The sequence below is a fragment of the Coturnix japonica genome, chromosome 17, assembly GCF_054131305.1.
Source record: "Coturnix japonica strain WE chromosome 17, WE-NBRP24, whole genome shotgun sequence".
Lineage (NCBI taxonomy): Eukaryota > Metazoa > Chordata > Aves > Galliformes > Phasianidae > Coturnix > Coturnix japonica.
Genome location: NC_140679.1, coordinates 15,841,721 through 15,860,390, shown reverse-complemented (window position 1 = coordinate 15,860,390; position 18,670 = coordinate 15,841,721). Strand labels below are relative to the sequence as shown.

General features: G+C 48.9%; 1 protein-coding gene across 17 annotated transcripts; it reads right to left on the bottom strand.

Moving 5' to 3' along the window:
* Nucleotides 1-157: 157 nt before the first annotated feature.
* Nucleotides 158-18,504, bottom strand: KHDRBS1 (KH RNA binding domain containing, signal transduction associated 1). Of its 17 annotated transcripts, none has more exons than XR_014935330.1 (12): nucleotides 18,007-18,502; nucleotides 13,281-13,408; nucleotides 12,629-12,745; nucleotides 11,470-11,616; nucleotides 9,559-9,761; nucleotides 8,502-8,721; nucleotides 7,905-7,972; nucleotides 7,544-7,602; nucleotides 5,243-5,435; nucleotides 2,494-2,552; nucleotides 834-959; nucleotides 158-746 (listed from the first exon to the last, which is right to left on the bottom strand). XR_014935330.1 is itself a non-coding variant. In XM_032448920.2 (10 exons), exons 2-10 carry the CDS (start codon nucleotides 15,704-15,706, stop codon nucleotides 5,338-5,340), a joined length of 1,104 nt encoding a protein of 367 aa, XP_032304811.1. In that variant the 5' UTR covers nucleotides 15,707-15,739; nucleotides 18,007-18,144; the 3' UTR covers nucleotides 4,085-5,337. The 17 variants fall into 17 exon arrangements, 8 of the variants coding, with proteins under 8 accessions (XP_032304811.1, XP_085374653.1, XP_015739045.2 ...); XR_014935332.1 differs by having other exon boundaries at nucleotides 9,625-9,761; nucleotides 18,007-18,500; XR_014935329.1 differs by lacking the exon at nucleotides 834-959 and having other exon boundaries at nucleotides 2,494-2,612.
* Between the last annotated feature and the right edge of the window lie 166 nt (nucleotides 18,505-18,670).

Genomic DNA, 18,670 nt, shown 5'->3' with positions numbered 1-18,670 from the left:
GCCCCCTCCGGCCACGCCCCCCCACCGCCATTCATTGAAACGGGAACCGCTGCCGTATCCGGCCCCAGTGTGAGCCCACCCCAACAACCCGAAACACGAACCCCCGGTAACGATGAGCAGCCCCGCGGTGCGGAGAGAAACGGCACCGACTCAGGTGTTTGGCGGCCAAAAGGTCCGTGTTCGGTCTTTATTAACATCGCCAGCAGTTACAGTCCCAGGGGCTGCTCTGCTGTACAGCCCCTAACAACATCCACCCCAATATTAACATCCTCCATCTGCCTCCTGTGCTTCCCATGGAGCAGCTCACAGTCCTGCTGCCCTCTCCTAAGCTCACAGCCCTGCACAGGAGCATCTTCTGTTCCTCATTGCTTTAGGATCCCAGCAGCATCCTAAACGCGGCAGAACCCCGTCCTGCAGCAGCAGCAGTAGAGAAGTGTTGCACAGGAGCAGCTCGTGGTGGCACAGTGCAGGCACAGCTTTGCTTGGTTCCATATCCAGCTCCATGTGCAGGCTGTGCTCTGATGCTGCCCCTCTGCAGTTTGGAGGCAGCTGGAGGAGCAGAGCTGGCACTTGGCTTCTTCCAACTCGCAGTAAAGGGCTCCTGGAGCTCGTTCCTTCAGCATCTGAATGCAATGCAGCCAAAGGAGCAAAGTGAGCGTGGAAACAAACATCTCTATTGGAACATATGGCTCCGCTGAGCAACGACAGCAAAGGGTTCTGCTCTGCGCTCCTGGGATCTGAGCTTCCTGAGAAGAGGAATAACATCTACATTGGAGATGGCAGATCCCCACCGGCCTGAATGGCTGCAGACATCCTTCCCCCTCCAATCTTACCAGCAGGGCTCGTGTCCAACATCTCACCCGACGTGCTGAAGGTTTCCCAGTGACGGCAGCATTTCCCCAAGCTGTGCCGCACTCCCCACAAGCACCATCTGCACTCACAGCCCTCGTGGCTGGGCTCTGTAACGGCACCTCCTGCTCAGCTCAGCTCCCAGCACACACCCACAGCTGCTGCCCCCCCCCAGGGGTCTGTGCCAGCTGCCCCCTGCCCACATGGGCTCCTCAGAGCAGCGATGTGGGGCAAGGAAGGAAGGAAGCTCCTTGATACAGGCTGTGCTTTTGGAATATTTTTAGCATATGCAGTTATTTGCAATATAGTAAGAGTTACACTGCCCCGTAACATTCAACATCTTCACATAAACAAGCAATAAATGTGATGAACGAGCAAGCTGTGCAACCCCAAAGGCAGTGCCACAAGATCCACTCCTACAGCTAAAAAACTGCATTGTAATAGATGATCTCTATCAAAGCTTTCCCACTCGATATAAAAGTTGGGCCTATTAAGAAAGAAATGGCCAAGATTGGAACAGCCCCATCTAAGCTGACGTTTCAGTCGCGTTGTAATGGAGATGCATCACACAAACAGTCCCCTGGATTCCAGAAGCGATGCCTTTCCCTAACAGAATTACAGCTCCAATTTTCAAGTTAAAGGCAGAGAATTGCGGGTAATCTCACTCACTATTTCCACACATAACCATTTTCTTGTTCCTAACGCTCTCAAGAGAAGCTCGTTGGGTAGCTCTGCATTTCCATATAAAATAAGTCTTACGCCCTTCTACATCCTGCTCCCAGCGCTTTGCACAGCGCTCTTTTGAAGCCGTTACACTTCTCCAGCAGCACAAAGGCTGATTTCTTTGTTCTCTGATTTCTGGAGCTCAGGCTTACAGCGATCTCAAGATATGAGAGAAGCCAACAGAGCTGTCCCCAGAGGACACACTTGGGGCTGCTGCCTTTGGGGCCGCAGGGGAGACACGTCCTTGCTGCATGAACGGGTCAGTGCAGCGTGATGCCGGAGCTCAGCACCCCAAGCACAGCTCAGCACCCCAAGCACAGCCCTGCATGGCCTGCGAGCACGTGCTGCATTTATGAAGGCACTTACAGAACGAATTGCTGCAGCCACAGCGGCCACCAGAGGGAACCCCATCACCAGCACTGCTGAGCGGAGAGACCAGGATGAAAATCTCTCCCTAAAGGGCAGTGAGACCCCAGCAGTGCTGCCCAGAGCTGTGGGCATCCATCCATGGAGGTGCTCGAGGCCACAGAGCAGCCGTGGGCAGCCTGAGCTGGGGGGCAGCCAGCCCATGGCAGAGGTTGGGACTGCATGGGCTGTAAGGCACCTTCCAACCCAGCCATTCCATCATTCTGCATTTCTATATTTCCTTGGGCTGCCCTGTTTCTAGAGCACCAGGTAGCAACAACTTCAGCGCTACCTTGCAGCTATGAGTGCTCACATGAAAGCCAGCATCTCAGCCAGCAACCAGCTCTAACCCTGACCACAGCATCACTGCTGGAGCTGCCCTTCCCAGCACCCATTTATTTGTGGGTACGTAAAGAACGGCTCCAATGTAACAGCTCAGATGGTGCTGCCCCCTCTGCCCACACAGAACGTGTTCAAAGCTTGCAGTAAGTGGCACAAAGAAGCAGACAGACTCACCCACTGCGCTGCCCCTCCTCGCCTTCACCCCTGGGTCCATCGCCAGCCGCTCTGCGCTCCTGCAAATTGAAGGCATCCATCAGTCTCCTCAACACGAGCACAAACAGCAGCACAGACTCCTGCATGCAATTACACAGGAAGGAAAACATGCAACTTAAGCTGAGCTCGGACCATTTCGCAGCCGGTGTCAATAGTGGGGTCTACAAAGGGCCACCGCGGAACGTTCTGAACAGCTGAGCAGATGCTTTGGCAGCACTATCTACATTCATTTTACATCTCTTGGTATTTAAGCTCGCCGATTCCTTTTTGCCCACATTACATTACAGTGCATTTCCAAAGGGCACGTTATTCAAGTTAGCGCTAATTATACGTTACCATGTGGTTGGTTGGTTGGTTTTTTAATGTTTATTTTAAACATTTTTTTTTTTCTTTTTTTTTTTTTTTCTATTTTTTTGGTGCAAACCTTTTACATGAAAATTAACACTTGGCGAATCGTCTCAATAAAGTTTATGCGAGTTGCCGTCACGGTTTATGTAAAAGAGAAATGTGCTATTAAAATCAGACATTTAGGTTACCTTTTGGGCTTTGCGATGCATGTTAGCTTTACACATCCTGATTCTCCTGCGATAACTTTCCTTTAAAAGGGGGGCATAGGGTGATCTTTTCATCAAGCAAGACATTATGCCCTGAAAGCTGACTCCAAACCAGTGTTGAAAATGCAGTTATTTACACTTTAATAACAATCTACAAATACAACTGTTTGTTTTAAAGCACTCCCCTCAGTCATGCACTGCTACCAGCAGTTTGTTTCCTGATGCTCTATTTTTCACCCCCGAGCAGTTTTATTCTCTTCCCCCTACGATGCCAGATCGTTTTGCATTGGGAAACACAAACAGTTTGTCACGTCTCTCTGAGAAGATTTAGATGTTTAGTTGTATGTATACACATAAATACACACATACCCTTGGGAAGGATACAAGGAGTGACTGCAGCACCCTTCTCCAACAGGGATATGTTTCTAAGTGGCTTTCTGAGTAAAGGCTGCCTCCGGGTAGGAAAGGCATCATCCCAGCCAAGGGGACGGGGGGATTTACATGCACAGAAAGCGAGCTCCCTCCTCCTCAGATTTCTTAGCATTAGCTTCGTCACATTACTTTTACAGGGGCCATTTCAGACCCAGCCTGCAGCCTGCCTTACTCTGAGGCCACCTGCAATCCAAATCAGTAATTGAGCAGAGCACCAAAATCACTTTCCAGCACACAGAAGCCGGTTTGTGGCCACAGCCCAGGACCAAACTGCCTTCAAACAACTTCCAGGGGGTGAAAAACAGGTTTTAACTTTTTTTTTTTTTCCCTTTTTTTTTCTTTTACTTTTTTTTCCCCTTTAAATTAAGCTGAACTTGATAAACTTTGGGTAAGAATTGCAAAAAAAAATAATATAAAACCAAAAAACACCACGTTTAGAAAGTCTCCACGTTTTAAAAAGACAATTAGCTTTAGCATTAATTTAAAATGATTGGTAAAAAAAAACACAAAAAAAAGAACAGCTATTTTACTGCTCAACCAAAAAAATGACAATTCATCACATTTACTTTGATTAAAAAAGGACTAAACTTTATTGACAAACTGCGGCAGACATGTTGACAAGTTTTAGCTACCTATTTAGGCAGACTTACACATGTAGCATTTAATCTTCGAGAACAGAGTGGGAGGACCGTGTACGAATCCCATTAGGACTTTAACCTATGTACAAAGGGAAAATCGTCCTCATTTTTTCAGCTGCAGCGTCCCTTTTTACGCAGAGCTGGTGTTGAGATGCACTTGTTCCAGTCAGTGGGACTGCGAACACTGAGCGCTTTGGCAGTTTAAAGCTCGCGCTGCATTACACGCCCCCAGAGCTGGAGAAAGGAGAAGACTGCAGTTTTAGAGAATTCAGACCTATTCACTTCATGCTGTGTTTTCTAATATCAAACACTGGGCAATCAGAGCCGCGCTTTAATTGGTTTCCCTCTCGTAAGTTCTCCACCCAGGACCGTCACAGTGGGATCCACTTCCCAAGCATCTCTCAACACCGCGTGGTTGGGGCTAGATTTCAAAACCCACTTCAGGAAAGTCAATTTTACAAACCTAATTTCTTGATTTTTTTTTTGGTTTGTTTTTGTTTTTTTTTTTTTTCCTTTTAGGTCAATTATCTTTTGGTTTTTCTTTTAAAAAAGAAAACTATTTAATTTGCTTGAGGATCCTTTGTATTAAAATTTAAACTGAAGATTCACCAGCCATCTGCTTTTAAGGAAAGTTTGAGGTCTGAGGTTACTCCTAAACGGTGGCAACCACTACCGTTACGTTATCGTTTTAGTGCTTAAAAACAGCCCTGAATTTTGAAATGTAGCCTACTTTGGGATTCTGCAACTACAGCTTTTATGGGTTCCTTAAAACCGAACTGAAAGGTTAACAAAACCTTCGTTTCATATCTGCTAAGCACGCCATGTCACTTTTGAAACTAACATTTTAAACTGGTTTGTTTGTTTGTTTTGTTTTGTTTATGGAAAAAAAAGGTACAGTTTTATTTATCTAAACAACAAGGAAAGAAAAGCAATCTACACACTCAAAAAAAAAATAAAAAATAAAATTAAAACCGGTGCTCTATGTCTATTTAACTCATTTTAAAATACTACGTACAGAAGCCAGAATGCAGGGTGAGGATGGAGTGGGAGAAAAAGGGCCACGAAGAAAAACAGTTAGACAATTACTTGTCTGGTGTGGGCAAAGCAACAGGAATCCTGGGAGATACAAGAATCAGTAACAACTGTTTGCTCATAACTGCTATTTTTCCCTCATTTTGTTTTTAGTAACGTCCGTATGGGTGCTCTCTGTAGGCGCCCTTCACCGGCCGGGCTGGCGGGGCCTTCAGGGAGGGCCTGGTACCATTCCAGTCATCTTGGCCTGCAGAAAAGAGAGCGATAAATCAACGCTGGCAGCGAGCTCAGGGCCCGGCGTGGCTGGTCCCAACAGGGATCTGCATGGGGCTGATGCGATGCACCCCTCGTCCCTCCCCAGTTCTACAAAGATCTCTTTTGCAGAACGTTTAGGGAAGAGCTGCTAGGCCAGGATTCCCCACTCAGCCTCGGCTTGGACAAACCCAGTGTCTTTTATGAGTAATTAATTTCAGCAGAGCCGCAGCCAGCTCTCAAGGCAGCCTTGGCAGCCAGCCCCATGCAGGCCCTGCAGTCACAACCTCTCGGCCGTCAGCACAGACCTCCATGCCCCACATGGCTGCAGGTCGTGTTCCTCCTGCAGGAGCACCAGACCAGGCTGTTCTTGTGCCAAAACACACCTAAACCAGGGGCCGTTTGCAGCCATTGGGAGTGCAGCATCTGCTTGGCTGCAGACCTGCATTCTTATGCCAGCACTGCACCAGCACTGCTGGGACAATACACAAGGCAGGACAGCCATGAACTTCTACCACTGAAACAGAGTTTGCACCCCACTGTCCCCAAGCTGCCCCGAGCCCCAAACAACTAAGCTCAACTTTCAGTTTGGTGCCTGCATTATCCATACTGCTGTGCCCGCTGTAGTCCCCGCTTCACCAAAGCAGCCTCCCAAACCCCAAGGCCAGCCGGCTGCTATTCCTGCTGCCATGGAACACGCTCTGATTTTCACAAGTCTCCTGCCTGGTTTGACAATTTATTCTTCTGATTTTGTTTTCATGAAAGCAGAGACCAAAGGAAATTACTGTGGATAAACAGATTAACTGTGGCAACTTCATGCCAAGCGTACAACGAGCGTTTTGGCCTTCATACCCCAGACAACACTGCTCTCCTACCAAGCAGGAGGCACAAAAGCCTCTTTGTGCTGCGTGACTGACACAGGCAGCAACCCAAGCCGTCCCAGAGCCATTCTGAACGGAGATACCCAGCACTGCTGACAGCAGCTGCCTATTCACACCCACCTCAGACTGGAAAAGCAGCCCCGATAAGCACCTGAATTTGCCCTTCTCACAGCTCACGCCCAGGGCACACCCAGAGGCAGGTCTGGCTCTGCTCACAGCTCCCAACAACAGCAGGGCACAGGGATTCCCTGTTTCTGAGAATACCAGAATCCTCTCCATGCTGGTCATCACGGCTGCCAGCTCAGTTCGCTCACACCCTCAGGCGTCTGACGGATGCTTTGCTGCAGGCACTGCCTTCAACACAGTGTATTTCCACACCACTGAGCAGCTCACTGTGAGCCTTTCACTGCTTACAGAGGAAGGAAAATGAGTCTTTCTTATTGCCGTATGCAGATGCCACTCGTAAGCTCAGATACTTGAACTAGCTTAAAAAACAACGCAGTCACCTAATCCTTTATTGCCAACACCTCAAACAGAAGGCCTATGGCTTTCAACAGCCTGTGATTTACATAGCTGTGCTCAAATTGGCCTCCCACACTCCTCGGTCTAGCCTAAGTTGATGGCCTTAGGTAATGCACATTAGCCAGACTTCACAGACTACCTGCAAGTCATATCGAACAACATTTTTCCACCTAGTCAAGGGAGAGGCCTTAATATGACATTTAAAACCATTTTTAAAGCAAATGTGTAGTGCAGGCAGTGTCAGCTGGAAGGGTTTTGAGGATAAGGAAGCAGATGGAGCCATGCATTCATGCAGCTCAACAAAACATAATTCATGAAACCAGACTGCAGCAAAAGTAGTGCTGTGGGTGGAAATCCATAGCTCTTAAAGTACTCTAAAGCTACCAGGAAATGGAAAGATATTTCCATAGTTAAAAATGGAATTTTTCATCACCTTTGAGACAACCGAGCTAGATAAGAAGCTCAAAACCACATCATGCCTTCAGCTGCTCTGATCTGCGTAATCTGTAGAGTAAAAATATTCTACCATGAAAACTATTTAAGGTCTTCTCAGTGTCAGAAGTTTCTGCTCAGAGTGTGGAGCAGCACTGGACAACAGCTGACTGACTACAAGCAATTCCCAACCACATACAGCTGCTACGCGCAGGCAACTCCCAGCTATGTACAGCCCCTACAAAAAGAACAGGATTCCCAGACATACCATAAGCTTCATAGGTTTCCTGTGCCTCCCCGTGTCCATAATCATAGTATTCTGTGTCCCTGGAAGAGTAATTATGCTGGTTACACACAGTGCTGAGATTGTATTCCTGATCTGACACAACCTGCACAAACACCTGAGCAGGACGGGGCATCTTTGCTCTCCATGGCCATGGTGTGCATTCGCTGCTTCAATAGATCTGTCAGCAACACGGGGACATTCCCAAAGGATATTTCCCAGGGACTCCAGGATTACAGCAGAAAAGGGCATTTCCTTACAGCTCACACTCAGAAATAAGCGCTTCTATGCTCTTAAAAGAGAAAAGATCACGCATCACTTTCCCAGTAACAGGTGGGAGACTTACCCTTGGCCCTGGCTGTAGTAGCCTTCGTAGCCCTCATAGCTCTGGTCTGCATATGCATCATCATAACCCTGAAATGGATGATACAAATGGTGTTAACGGAAAGATGGAAGGTTAACGACTGACCAAAGGGAGCAGCAAAAGTGAATTCAGGTTACAGGAGTTTTTGGAGCAGCTCATGAATCCCTGCCTGCCACGGGGAAGGGATTAAGCAGAAAACATGGGTGGGCAGCTAAAAGCTGCTTGTGTGCTGTGGCTGGCAAGGAATGAACCACGCTGATCTTTACAATTAATGGATTAGAAAGTGACTTACATGTCCAAGGCTACAGCCTGTCTACAGTACAAATCCATGCACTGGGAAGTCTGTAACTGTGATATCACATGCACAGATTTAGAGACAGACAAAAACCAGTCTGCTATTTCTGACACTAGCAGCTCCTTTTGAAGCAGGCAGTCGCCCAGCACCACACCAGCATTCGCAGTACTGCTCCCTGCTTCAGTGCAGTACTCTTGGTTGTGGCCTTTAGGTCCAGAAGGTTCAATAACTAAACACAAGACCAGCCATGTGGAATAACACCCAAGGGTAGACAGGATCCTTACGTATTCCTCGTAGGTTTCTGGCGCGGGAGGAGGAGGAAGTGGTATCCGCTGGATGCCGGCTGCACGTGCTCTGGGTGCAGGAGCACCCCGGACTGCTGGGGGGGGAGGCACCCCACGGGCTACAGCTGCTCCCCGGGCAATGGCACCACGCACCGGGGCTCCTCGCACCATGGCCCCCCGGGGAGGAGGCGGCGGAGGGGGAGGACCGACACCACGCCCCCTGGAAGGAGAGGAGAACAACTGTGAGCTGCTATTGCTGTACAGCTGCTTACAGCAACCCTAGAACACAAGTGCTTGATAAATAAATCTGGTTACCATTCGTTAAGCTATGGATTACTTGTCAAGAATGAATTGTTAATACTGTATTGCATCAATTAAAAAAAAACAACAAAAAACACTCTTCTGGGATGGGAACACCAGTGCATTACACGCTGTGCAGGAATAAACCCAACACAGAGCATTGGCTGAGGGGTTTCTCAGAGCTCCTTTCCAGCTGCCCTCTGTCACTGACCAGCAACGACTGCCACCCCTCCAGCACTGTACAACCAGCGCTGAGGGGAGCAGGGACACTTCTGGGATGGACGGTCAGACAGAAGTACAGGCCACCCCTGTGAAATACGTAGTGAAGTGACTACAGCAACGGAGTGTTACCACCAATTCATCTCAGCGCCTCGACAGCAGTGACAGAACAACACCACCCTGTGACTTTCACAGGAAGGTCAGTTTAAACTGAAAATATGTATTCTGCTGGAGGCTGCAGAAGCAAACACAAACACAAACCATCTGCACGGCATTCTAAGGCCGACTTTCTCTTTAAAAAACAATCTTCTAGCTATTCTTTCCTCTTTTAATGGTTACTTTACGATGCTGATGATTTCAGACAGCAAAAGTAATAAGGAAGACATCCACTGAGCTAGATCATAACTACTGTAACTCCAAACATGCAGAATATTTGATGGCAGCTTGCTAGAGCAAGCCTGCAAAACAAGGCTAGAAAGCATTGGCCAAAAGCCAAGGTCAAAGTCAACAGCTGATGTACAAGAATAAGCAGCTTAACCTGATCTCGCAGCACCACTCTGAGCAAGATGCAGCATTTCCAGGTCCATGCTTTTGGGAAAGGTACCTTGGAACAGGTGGAGGTGGTGGTGGAGCTGCTCCCCTTCCCCGCACAGGGCCTCCTCGGCCACGAGTTGGCTCTGGTACACCGTTCAGGTAGGAGAGCTCCAAGAATTGCTCCTGACAGATATCATCCATCATATCCTAAAGAGGGGAGAGAGTCAGCTCCAAAGAGCAGCTAACTACAGTCTCTGCTTCAGGGTACCATAAGCCACCGTGCTGGAATAAACATGACCCAACGGTCCTAAATGAAAACCTGCTGGTTGGTTTCCCTGGGATCTTCTCAGCAGGCAGCAGCACACAAATGCCAGCTTACTCCAAAACAGCTGAGAAGAGCACAGTACTGTGTGTGTGCTGCAGATGGTCCCTGGGAAGAGGACCTGCTTGTGGGAGCTCTGGAGGCACCCGATACTCAGCACCCCAGGGACACTGGCAGGATTTATTTGCAAATGTTGGAGAGTTCAGAGGTTAAGTCAGGCAAGATATATCTCCCCTCAAGCACCCTACACTCCCATTTAAAGGCAGACAGGTGGCAATGAGCCCACATAACATAACAGCATACTGCAGTGTCCCTGACACGCTAAAGGAACAGGAGAGGATGCAGCCTGACGAAGAGTAAATAGCAATTTGCAAACGCAGGCTGTCTTCTCGCAGTCTCATGAACACAGAAAGCTTCTGCTCTGTGTGTTTTTATCACCCCAGGGGATCCAGCTTCAGGAATTAGCCGAGTCCCTGGTGAGCCATCAGAGGTCCTTGCAGCCCACCCCTCCCTGAGCACACAGAGGGGATCTTCATGCTGCCATAGCAACTCCACAAGGCAAGGAGTCTCCTGCCAGCTGCGTCTTCACAGCACTGCTGGCTTCCATAGTGACTGCTCTGACAATTTTCACAAGTTTAACACATTGTTTGAAGGCACTGATAGATAAGACTCTTTAAATAGCAAGGCTACACACTTGCCTTAGCAAGGCAGAGTTCTGTACATCCAAGGGTCTCCTTGAAGATGACCTCTTTCCTTCAAAGGCTCTTCACACAGTCATCTCTCTGTGTCAGACATATGGAAACCACCCAGCCACCATAAGCTTTGCCACGCTTCCCCATTACCTACAGCTCTTGGATTCCACCCACCCTTTTTGTTTCAGACAGAACATCTGAGCTCTCCCATCTCAGCTGGTGTGCACTCAGCTCTCTGCCTGCTAGAGCTCTGAATCACAGGCTGGACTAGCCAGAAGCTGGGAGCTCTGTGTGCTTCATCCCCATCTTGTTTTCTTCCCAATTTGGTGAGCAATACCTCCATTTCAATAATGCATGTGAGGTTCCTCCAGGCTCTGCAATTCTAGCTTTGTTGTATTACATAATGTAAGACTAACATCAAGTTGAACGTGAAGGTCTCAGAAACTTCACCAACAGAAGAAATCCCCCAAAAGACAAGAAACATCAGTTGTATACATGTCTGAGCACGAAGAGGTCCCTTCACATCTTACCAACTTAAAGCTATGGAAATATTGATTTAACAGCTGTGTCTCAGAAAATACCTACAACACTTGGTACATTGCTCCCAGGCTCCTGGGCAGCCATACTCCTCACTATCAGGTCACAGCAAACACTTCTGTGTACAGAGCTTCTGTTCTGACCAACCCTATGGAAATCTCTTCCGTGCCAAACACAGACAATTATTCACCTGCTAACACTGACATATGGAGCTGGACAAGCTTTCCATCCCATGTCCATAGTTAATACTGGAAAGAACTACCTATTTCAGGTTTGTTGTGCTACTGCCCTGGTAGTGTTCCACTTTGAGATTGATACTGCACATCTATCTCCTTAAATAAGCAAAGAGCAGCAGTATACATACTGGGACAAGGAACTTCTTGACTTCTTCCATGGCATGAGCCATCAGAGCATATGCTTCACAAGGGGGCCCAAAGACTTCAATGAAGACATGCAAATCCATATTTAGATGAGCATATTTAGGGTCTCCCCCTTTACGCAGCTCTTCCTCCTGAAAAAAAGCATATCACAGAATCCTAAATTAAACAAGATGTAGAAAAACTGCTTTTCTTTTCCTGTTTCCTAAGCCTTAGCAGGCTGAAAAAGCATTTTAGCTGTGTCTGCTCATATCGATCACGTTAACACCCTATGCACATGACTATACAGTTTAACAAAAAGCCACAAGCACACCCTGCAGGCCTCCTCCAGCTTTTCACAGCTGCCTTTCCAGGTGACTGCGATGTCAGAGTAAATGCAATGATGCCAGAAACTTTTCCCACTAAGCACACAGAAGCGATGTTCTGTTCTACACCCCCTACTGCCTGAGGTGTTCTTCACAGTGGAAGCGAAGTCTGATATCTCACTCATGCTCTAATTCTGCTCTTGGATATCTGTGTTATTCAGCTGGTTTTAAGAAGCTATAAATAAACTGGAGTGCAAAAACTTCTCAGGCTGCTGAAGTAAAAGCAGGAGGAAGTTACAGCCCCACTGACTGATTGTTAGCTCAATTTTAGGAGCAAGCAAATAAAAAAATAATCCATTTTTTTTCCTGCCCTGAAAGCCTCCTGGCTCTTTGTGATTCACTGAAGATCACCAGCAATGCACTGCTGGTAAACCATGAGAATTTACAGACCTCAGAGGGGACTGCTGGAAATGGGAAATGGTGGGTTTTTTCTGAAGGGGAAACTTATTACTTCAGCAAATGACATTTCAACAAGTAGGTAGAATTGGTTCTTACTTTAAAGACCTTGTTTATCACCTTCCATATAAGCTATCTGTACACCCGAGGTACAGTACATCAAAAGATGACGGGTTTCTGCAAGTATTGCTTATGGAGAAAGCATCCATCACACTGCTCTCTCAATTGAGAATGCTCCCAACAAGCACAGACCAATTTCACAAAGGTGAATTCCTACCGCCTTCGCTTTTCAATTCTGGTTTATAAAACGCTTTGGGAACATCTGCTTTTCACATCAGAATGAAAGGCATTAATGTATACTATGGTTTCAAAGGGTGGACATTACCTTTGCCTTATCTCGCATCGAACCCTTCCCGAGCACAGAGATCTTAGCACCAGTTTCTTCCTGAAGCCTCTTGATGGTGTTACCTTGAGGTCCCAAAATCTTTCCAACAAAGTTGAACTGTAAACAAAGAAGAAATATTTAGCTCCAAAACTCAATAACCTCAACGAGAGCTTCTCTCAATGTTAACCTGGATTACAAATTCAGTCACACCGAAAATAATTAGGCCAAAAACACAAAGGAAAATTTAAATTCCAAATTAAAATGCTCCCCCAGAAAATCAAACTAAATGAACTCACGGAAAACGAGCTTAATTCTAACTTCTATTCTAGCAGATTTACAGGCAGTCTTAAGAGTTAAACGTGGCCTTAACTGTAAAACACAGAGCTCTGCATGAGAGTCTATTCTTGTAAAGAAACATCACAACTGTGCATCACCATTTAGTTTATCCCTAGACATTCTGGAAACGTAAGACATGGAATATATTAGAAATAAGATCCTGCAAGCTTGCACAGGAAAAATTCCACAGTGATAGCGGCACACTGGCATAACTCCTGCTGCCACACTGACAGCCACTATCTCTAACATTCAGCCATAAAATCCATAGAAAACAAGCAAATCACAGAGATTCCATAAGCTGTTTTCTGGCCCTCACCTTGGGGTACTGTTTGACAGGTATCAGAACTCGTTCTTTCAGTTTCATATTCTTGTGAGAAAATAAATCCAGGTAGTTCTCTTCCTCATCCTTCTTTGTTGTTTCACCCTTCTGAATTTTTTCAATTTCTAAACAAGATAAAAATAGGGCTGCTTATATTCCTCAAACAAGCATCATTTTAGCGTTGGAATTGTACCAGGACGTACCACCCTCATCCTCTGTTAACACAGGAACATTGATCAGATTCATTTGTATGAATGGGATCTGGACAGACAGGACAGCCTATGTGCTGGCCCAGCTCACCTCTCCTTCCCTTCACACCTAAGGATTCCAGAAGGCCAAATGCAGGACAATGAATGATACCAGAGCAGCAGGGAATGCCCTACGATAACCTCATCGCTCAAGGGAGGAAAGTTAAGCAGCTGTGTGCATCCCTTGTGCTGTGCCTCCTGCTGTCCATCCCCATGCTCTTGCCCCCATGTGAGTGCAGCTCCCACGGCAGAGCCCTGACCCACACAGCACCCAGCCCAACCACATGGACTGAGTTCCTCTGCTTCAGTGCAGCATTGATCAGCAAAACAGGCAAATCTTTGGTAATTTTTTAAAGCTGATGCACCATTTTGAATCTGTCACAGAGCGGCATCAGCCAACACTGTGAATCCCAGTTATTTGACAGCATTCTTAATAACCAGAAGTCTCAGTCAGTGACAGCCCGGAGTTCAGACTGGATTCTGGAGCTGACAGTCCTCCCTCCAGGAATGCACCTTCATCACCAGCAATTCACAGCTTGAAGCAGGGAGCCCTGGGCACATGAGCCATCGAGATGCCCCAGCTTGATTCAACCAACATAACCACAAATGCTGACTGTCAAAGTAAGAGCCCCCCCTCCAAATGGATGCTGAGTGAGGACCCTTCCTTAAAGCTGAAGCACATCATTTCACCAGCAAACCCAGGAGCTATAAATATCAATTCTGATTCCAAAAGTGCTTCAAATACGATTCCCCACATCTCAGCGGGGAGGGAGCCACTTTCACAAGATCACACACAATTGGATCAGAGCTGCAGGGCAGCCTGCTCAGTTACCAGCATCTGCAGAGGGCAGCCGCGCTATCTCACCTGTCCTGCAATTTCTGCCCATGCTTTGCATTAAACGTTCATGTTTCCAGCTTTCAAAGGCTGGGTACCATCAGATGTTGGGCACACTGTCCACCCAGTGACGGTCTCAGACCCCAAACCCAGTCAGGCACAGCGGGTTATGGCTGTACAGCCTGAATGGAGGCACCTGGCACCTTCCAGCAGCCCCAAGGATGGGGGCTTCATACACACATATTCAGAGATCTAAGCACATAATTGAGTTATTACATTGCACAATCATAAAAAAAGCCTAATTTCTCCTTGGATCACTCCTAAGTGTGTCACCATGGCTCCTCAGTAAAAAAACAATACAGACGGATACAATCAGCTTTGAGGAAGATGGGTTGATTTTTGCTCTGCAAAGAAATGATCTCCTGAGGACAGAATAGAAATGCAGCTGGAGCTCTGTCAAGTCTGTAAAACAGAGCGAGGAGATGCCTGGGTCAGCTTCACACGCAGCCTTTTCATTGCAGCTGTAAGAACACATCAGAGAACCGGGATGTGGAACAAGCAGAGCACACTGCTGGGCTCAGCGCTGGGTAAGCACAGCTTTAAATCCTGCAGTACAGTGGGATCCTCTCTGCAATACTTTGGCTCTCCAAAAGCAGTGAGAATGTTTGTAAGAGTATTCTGCATATTAACAAAAAGGACTTTCTACACACATAATAATGAAAGCGCCCTTAGGCTGCCTTGCCAGAACAACGTGATCAGACTTCAGCCTCTGAAAAGCAAAGAATCGCACCCACAACACACAGCAAAACCTGATGCAACAGCAGCAACGCCTGGGAATGAGGCTGGGGGAGCAGCAAACAGTTAAAGCTGTGCTCAAAGCCTCAGCTCCAGCATCACCGATTCTGCAAGTGAAACCCAAAACCAGAGAGAAGAAAAAACCCTGACCCAAAAAGCAACCCGCAGAGCGCTCCGGCTTTCAATGTGGGTCAGTGCAGGTGGCCTCACGGTCTCCTTCACAGCACAGAAGGAACCCCCAAAGCTTTAAACAGGTGTGAGGAAGGAGCAGCCCCACACTCCCCGTGGTGTGTCCCTCTGGGTGTGCATTGCCCCTTAAGCTATGGACTGGAAGCAGCACTGAACGAACCGACGAGCGGAAGCAGTTTGTCGGACCACTTACTGATATGCAGCAGAAGCGTACGTACACCTCAGGGGTTAAGCATGCCTCATTTCAGTGCTGATTTTTAAAGGCCGTGTCAGAGGTGCAGCAGAAGGTTACCTTCTTGCCACGGGGAATGGCAGCAGGCTGGCAGCATGCGTGGCAGTGGCTTCCCGGACTTCATGGGGGCAGTGATTGCTTTGTCTCAGAAGAAATCCTATGGGGCAGGTAAAGGGGGGTTGGTAACGCGGCTGCATTGCAGGAAGGAGGCTCAGCAGCCACAGTGCCACTCCTGATCTCAGCCCGAGCTCTTCCCTAGCAAAACCACCAAACGTGGACCTGCAGCACCCTGTGCTCTGCCCTCCTCACCATCCCGCCTGCCTGGGAACATGAAGGACCTCCAAGATGCTCCAGGTAAAGGTGTGAGCGGAGCAGAGGCAGCTCACTCACAAAGCACAGGAAGCTCAGAGATGAAATGCCAGCTCTGTCCAAGGAGAGGATCTCCATGAAATGGAAATAGCTCAGATTAATGCAAGAACCTGGAAAACACCTCCAGCCGACAGACACGGCACCGGATGCCTCCTGACTATCCCCAGTGCCTGGAAGCACTGTGCCTATGGGATGTCAGCACCTCCAGCCCTGCAGCCACAGCAGCCAGAGCATGAATGAAAGCAAGGAAAAGGAAGCTGGTGTAGATCCTGAATCACGGCAGTGAGGAACCTCATATTCCAAGGTGCAAAAATCCCCGTTTGCAACGTCTGTTCAGGGTGCTGTGTAACACAATCCCACCATCTACCCCCTTCACTGCTTCATATCACACAGTACATTGTCTGAGGATCAGCGTTACGTCACTGTGTGGCCTTTCATCCCAATCCCAAACAATGCTGATTTTTCTTTAGAAACACTGAACAGCTCCAGAATTACAAAGGTACTTTCAGGCTACTTTAAGGCTACTTTTAGACACCATTTTACACTCCCCAAACCCCCAGTTCTCAATATACCTGAAGCAAGCAAAAAGCACCCAGCCTTCTTCCAATGTGACACCTCACAGAGCTGCAGCTCACTATTAGCAAACTCCAAGTTAATGGAGAAGCTCATAAATCCTTGTTAGACCGCTCTGCAAACAAAGCTGGGCAAAGGGGGCTGAGAATGCTGCTCCTTCTTTGGGAATGAACACACTCCTCAGGTCTCATGTCACCGAAGGCATCAGCACAGAGCTGTGAGCATCAGCTGGCTAAACGCTTTTATTAATGAAAAACATTAAACTGATGGCAAATCGGATTATAAAACTGATTTATTTAGATCGAGGTGCCCACAAATGATGCCAAGTTACCCGTGACGACGTACCTCAGCTATCTGCAGAACAGGAGACAGCAATTCTTAAGAATTATTTCCCACATTAAAGGAGGAACTAAAAAAGCCTCGAGCGCTGCGACAATTATGGCAATATTCAGCAGTATAAAGACCTGAGGAATCATTTAGAAGCAGGATGACAAACGGCAGCGCACGGAGCTGGTTCAATGTGCTGCTATCCCTGTGCTGGCACCACCTGCTCAGCACCACACGCATATTAAGCTCCAAGCGGCAGCCAAGATTTGAAGCTGTTCCTGTTTGAAGCCGGCTGTGGGCTCTGCAGGTGGCACTGAAATACAGGAACAAAACTCACCAACCCCTATGACTGGTCAGAAAGCTGACATGGCTCTATTGCAGCGCTGGGTGCAAGGATGGCACCTCCAAGCTGCACATCCAGGGGTTAAAGCTCACTGATTTCACATGTTTTAGACATGGAAATGTCGATGCATAACCACAACACGACGGCCTCTTCCTAAAATTGCTGTACTTATTAAAAACAGCTGTTGACTACATTCCTAATTAGTACTTCAACCTTGTTATGGTGCCTATACTCAGCCCCAGCAGGGTACAGTGCACATCCCCACAGCCCGTGGAATGCTCAGGCTCTGCTTTTAGGCTCCAGCTGTCCCGCTTATCTGGGAAAAACAACCCTCCCGAGCCACAAGGTCAGTCTGCAGAATAGTCTGTATGAAATGCTGAAGGCTCCGATTTTATTGCCAGGTATCAGAGGCAGCTGAGCCCACCCCGGCAGCTGCACGGGGAGGGAGATGGGGAGGAATGAGAGCGGGCAGGCGATTGGACAGCGGCGATGGGGAAGGAGAAGGCAGCTCCGGGCACAGAACAAAGGCTGCCATTCCCATTCACTATTGAGGATCAGCAGCACCACGGAACGAGCTCTGGACGTGTTACCGAGTGGAAAAGCACAGATCGCAGCCCACGATCTGGCCGCTCAGCTCGGACCCCTCCCCCAAGGGATGACAGCAGCCAACCTCCCTGTACAACGAACCTTCGGCTCCCGGTGCCCTATAGCTCATATCAGACACAGCCCAGCGCTCCATACAGAGCCGTTCCCAGCACTCGGTACCGCGCTGCCGCCCCCGTTCCATCCCCACCCCCCGCTCCGCTCGGTACCTGCACTGAGGAGCTGCATGGCGTGAGTGAAGGACGGGTCCAGGCTGTCCTTCTCGGCCATCAGCTCGGGCAGGTATTTGTTCTCGGGCTCCATCTTGTTGTTTCCCCCTGTCAGCAGCGGGGCGGGGGAGGCGGCGGCGGGGCCTTGCGAGCCAGAGGAGCCTGCCGCCCCTCCGCCGGTCAGCAGCGGCTGCGGCTGCTGGGCCCCACGGCCCCCCCCGCCCCGTGGAGACCGCCGCGGGTTGGGCCCCCCTTGGCGGGATCCCCCGGGTCCCCCCGGCCCGCGGCCCATGCGGGCGTTGGACTCATCGCGGCGCTGCATGCGGGCACGGAGCGGGACGGGCCCGAACGGCGCTGCCACCCCGAGCAGCCGCAGCGACGGGACCGGAAGTGGGGGACCGGAAGTACCGCCCCATCCCTCACAGCGCCCCCACACAGCGCTTCCCGCGCGACCACCCCACGCGCTTCTGCGCATGCGCCGTCGCACCGCCCCTCGGCCTCACAGGGCGCATGCGCGGCGTGAGAAGGCAGCATTCTCCTTGTGCGCATGCGCAGTGCCGGGCGCGCGATTGGGAGAGCAGCACGTGCGCGGCGCTGTGGCGCCAGGCTCAAGGAGCTTTGCGCATGCGCACTGCGCATCCGACATGGCGGTGCGGGGAGGTGC

Coding starts and splice junctions, on each gene's coding strand:
- KHDRBS1 (XM_085518527.1), bottom strand. CDS start 18,481: ATGCGCAGAAGCGCGTGGGGTGGTCGCGCGGGAAGCGCTGTGTGGGGG. Junction 13,409..18,006: donor CATGCAGCTCCTCAGTGCAG/GTACCGAGCGGA, acceptor TATCTTGTTTAG/AAATTGAAAAAATTCAGAAG. Junction 7,973..8,501: donor CAGAAACCTACGAGGAATAC/GTAAGGATCCTG, acceptor CATCCATTTCAG/GGTTATGATGATGCATATGC.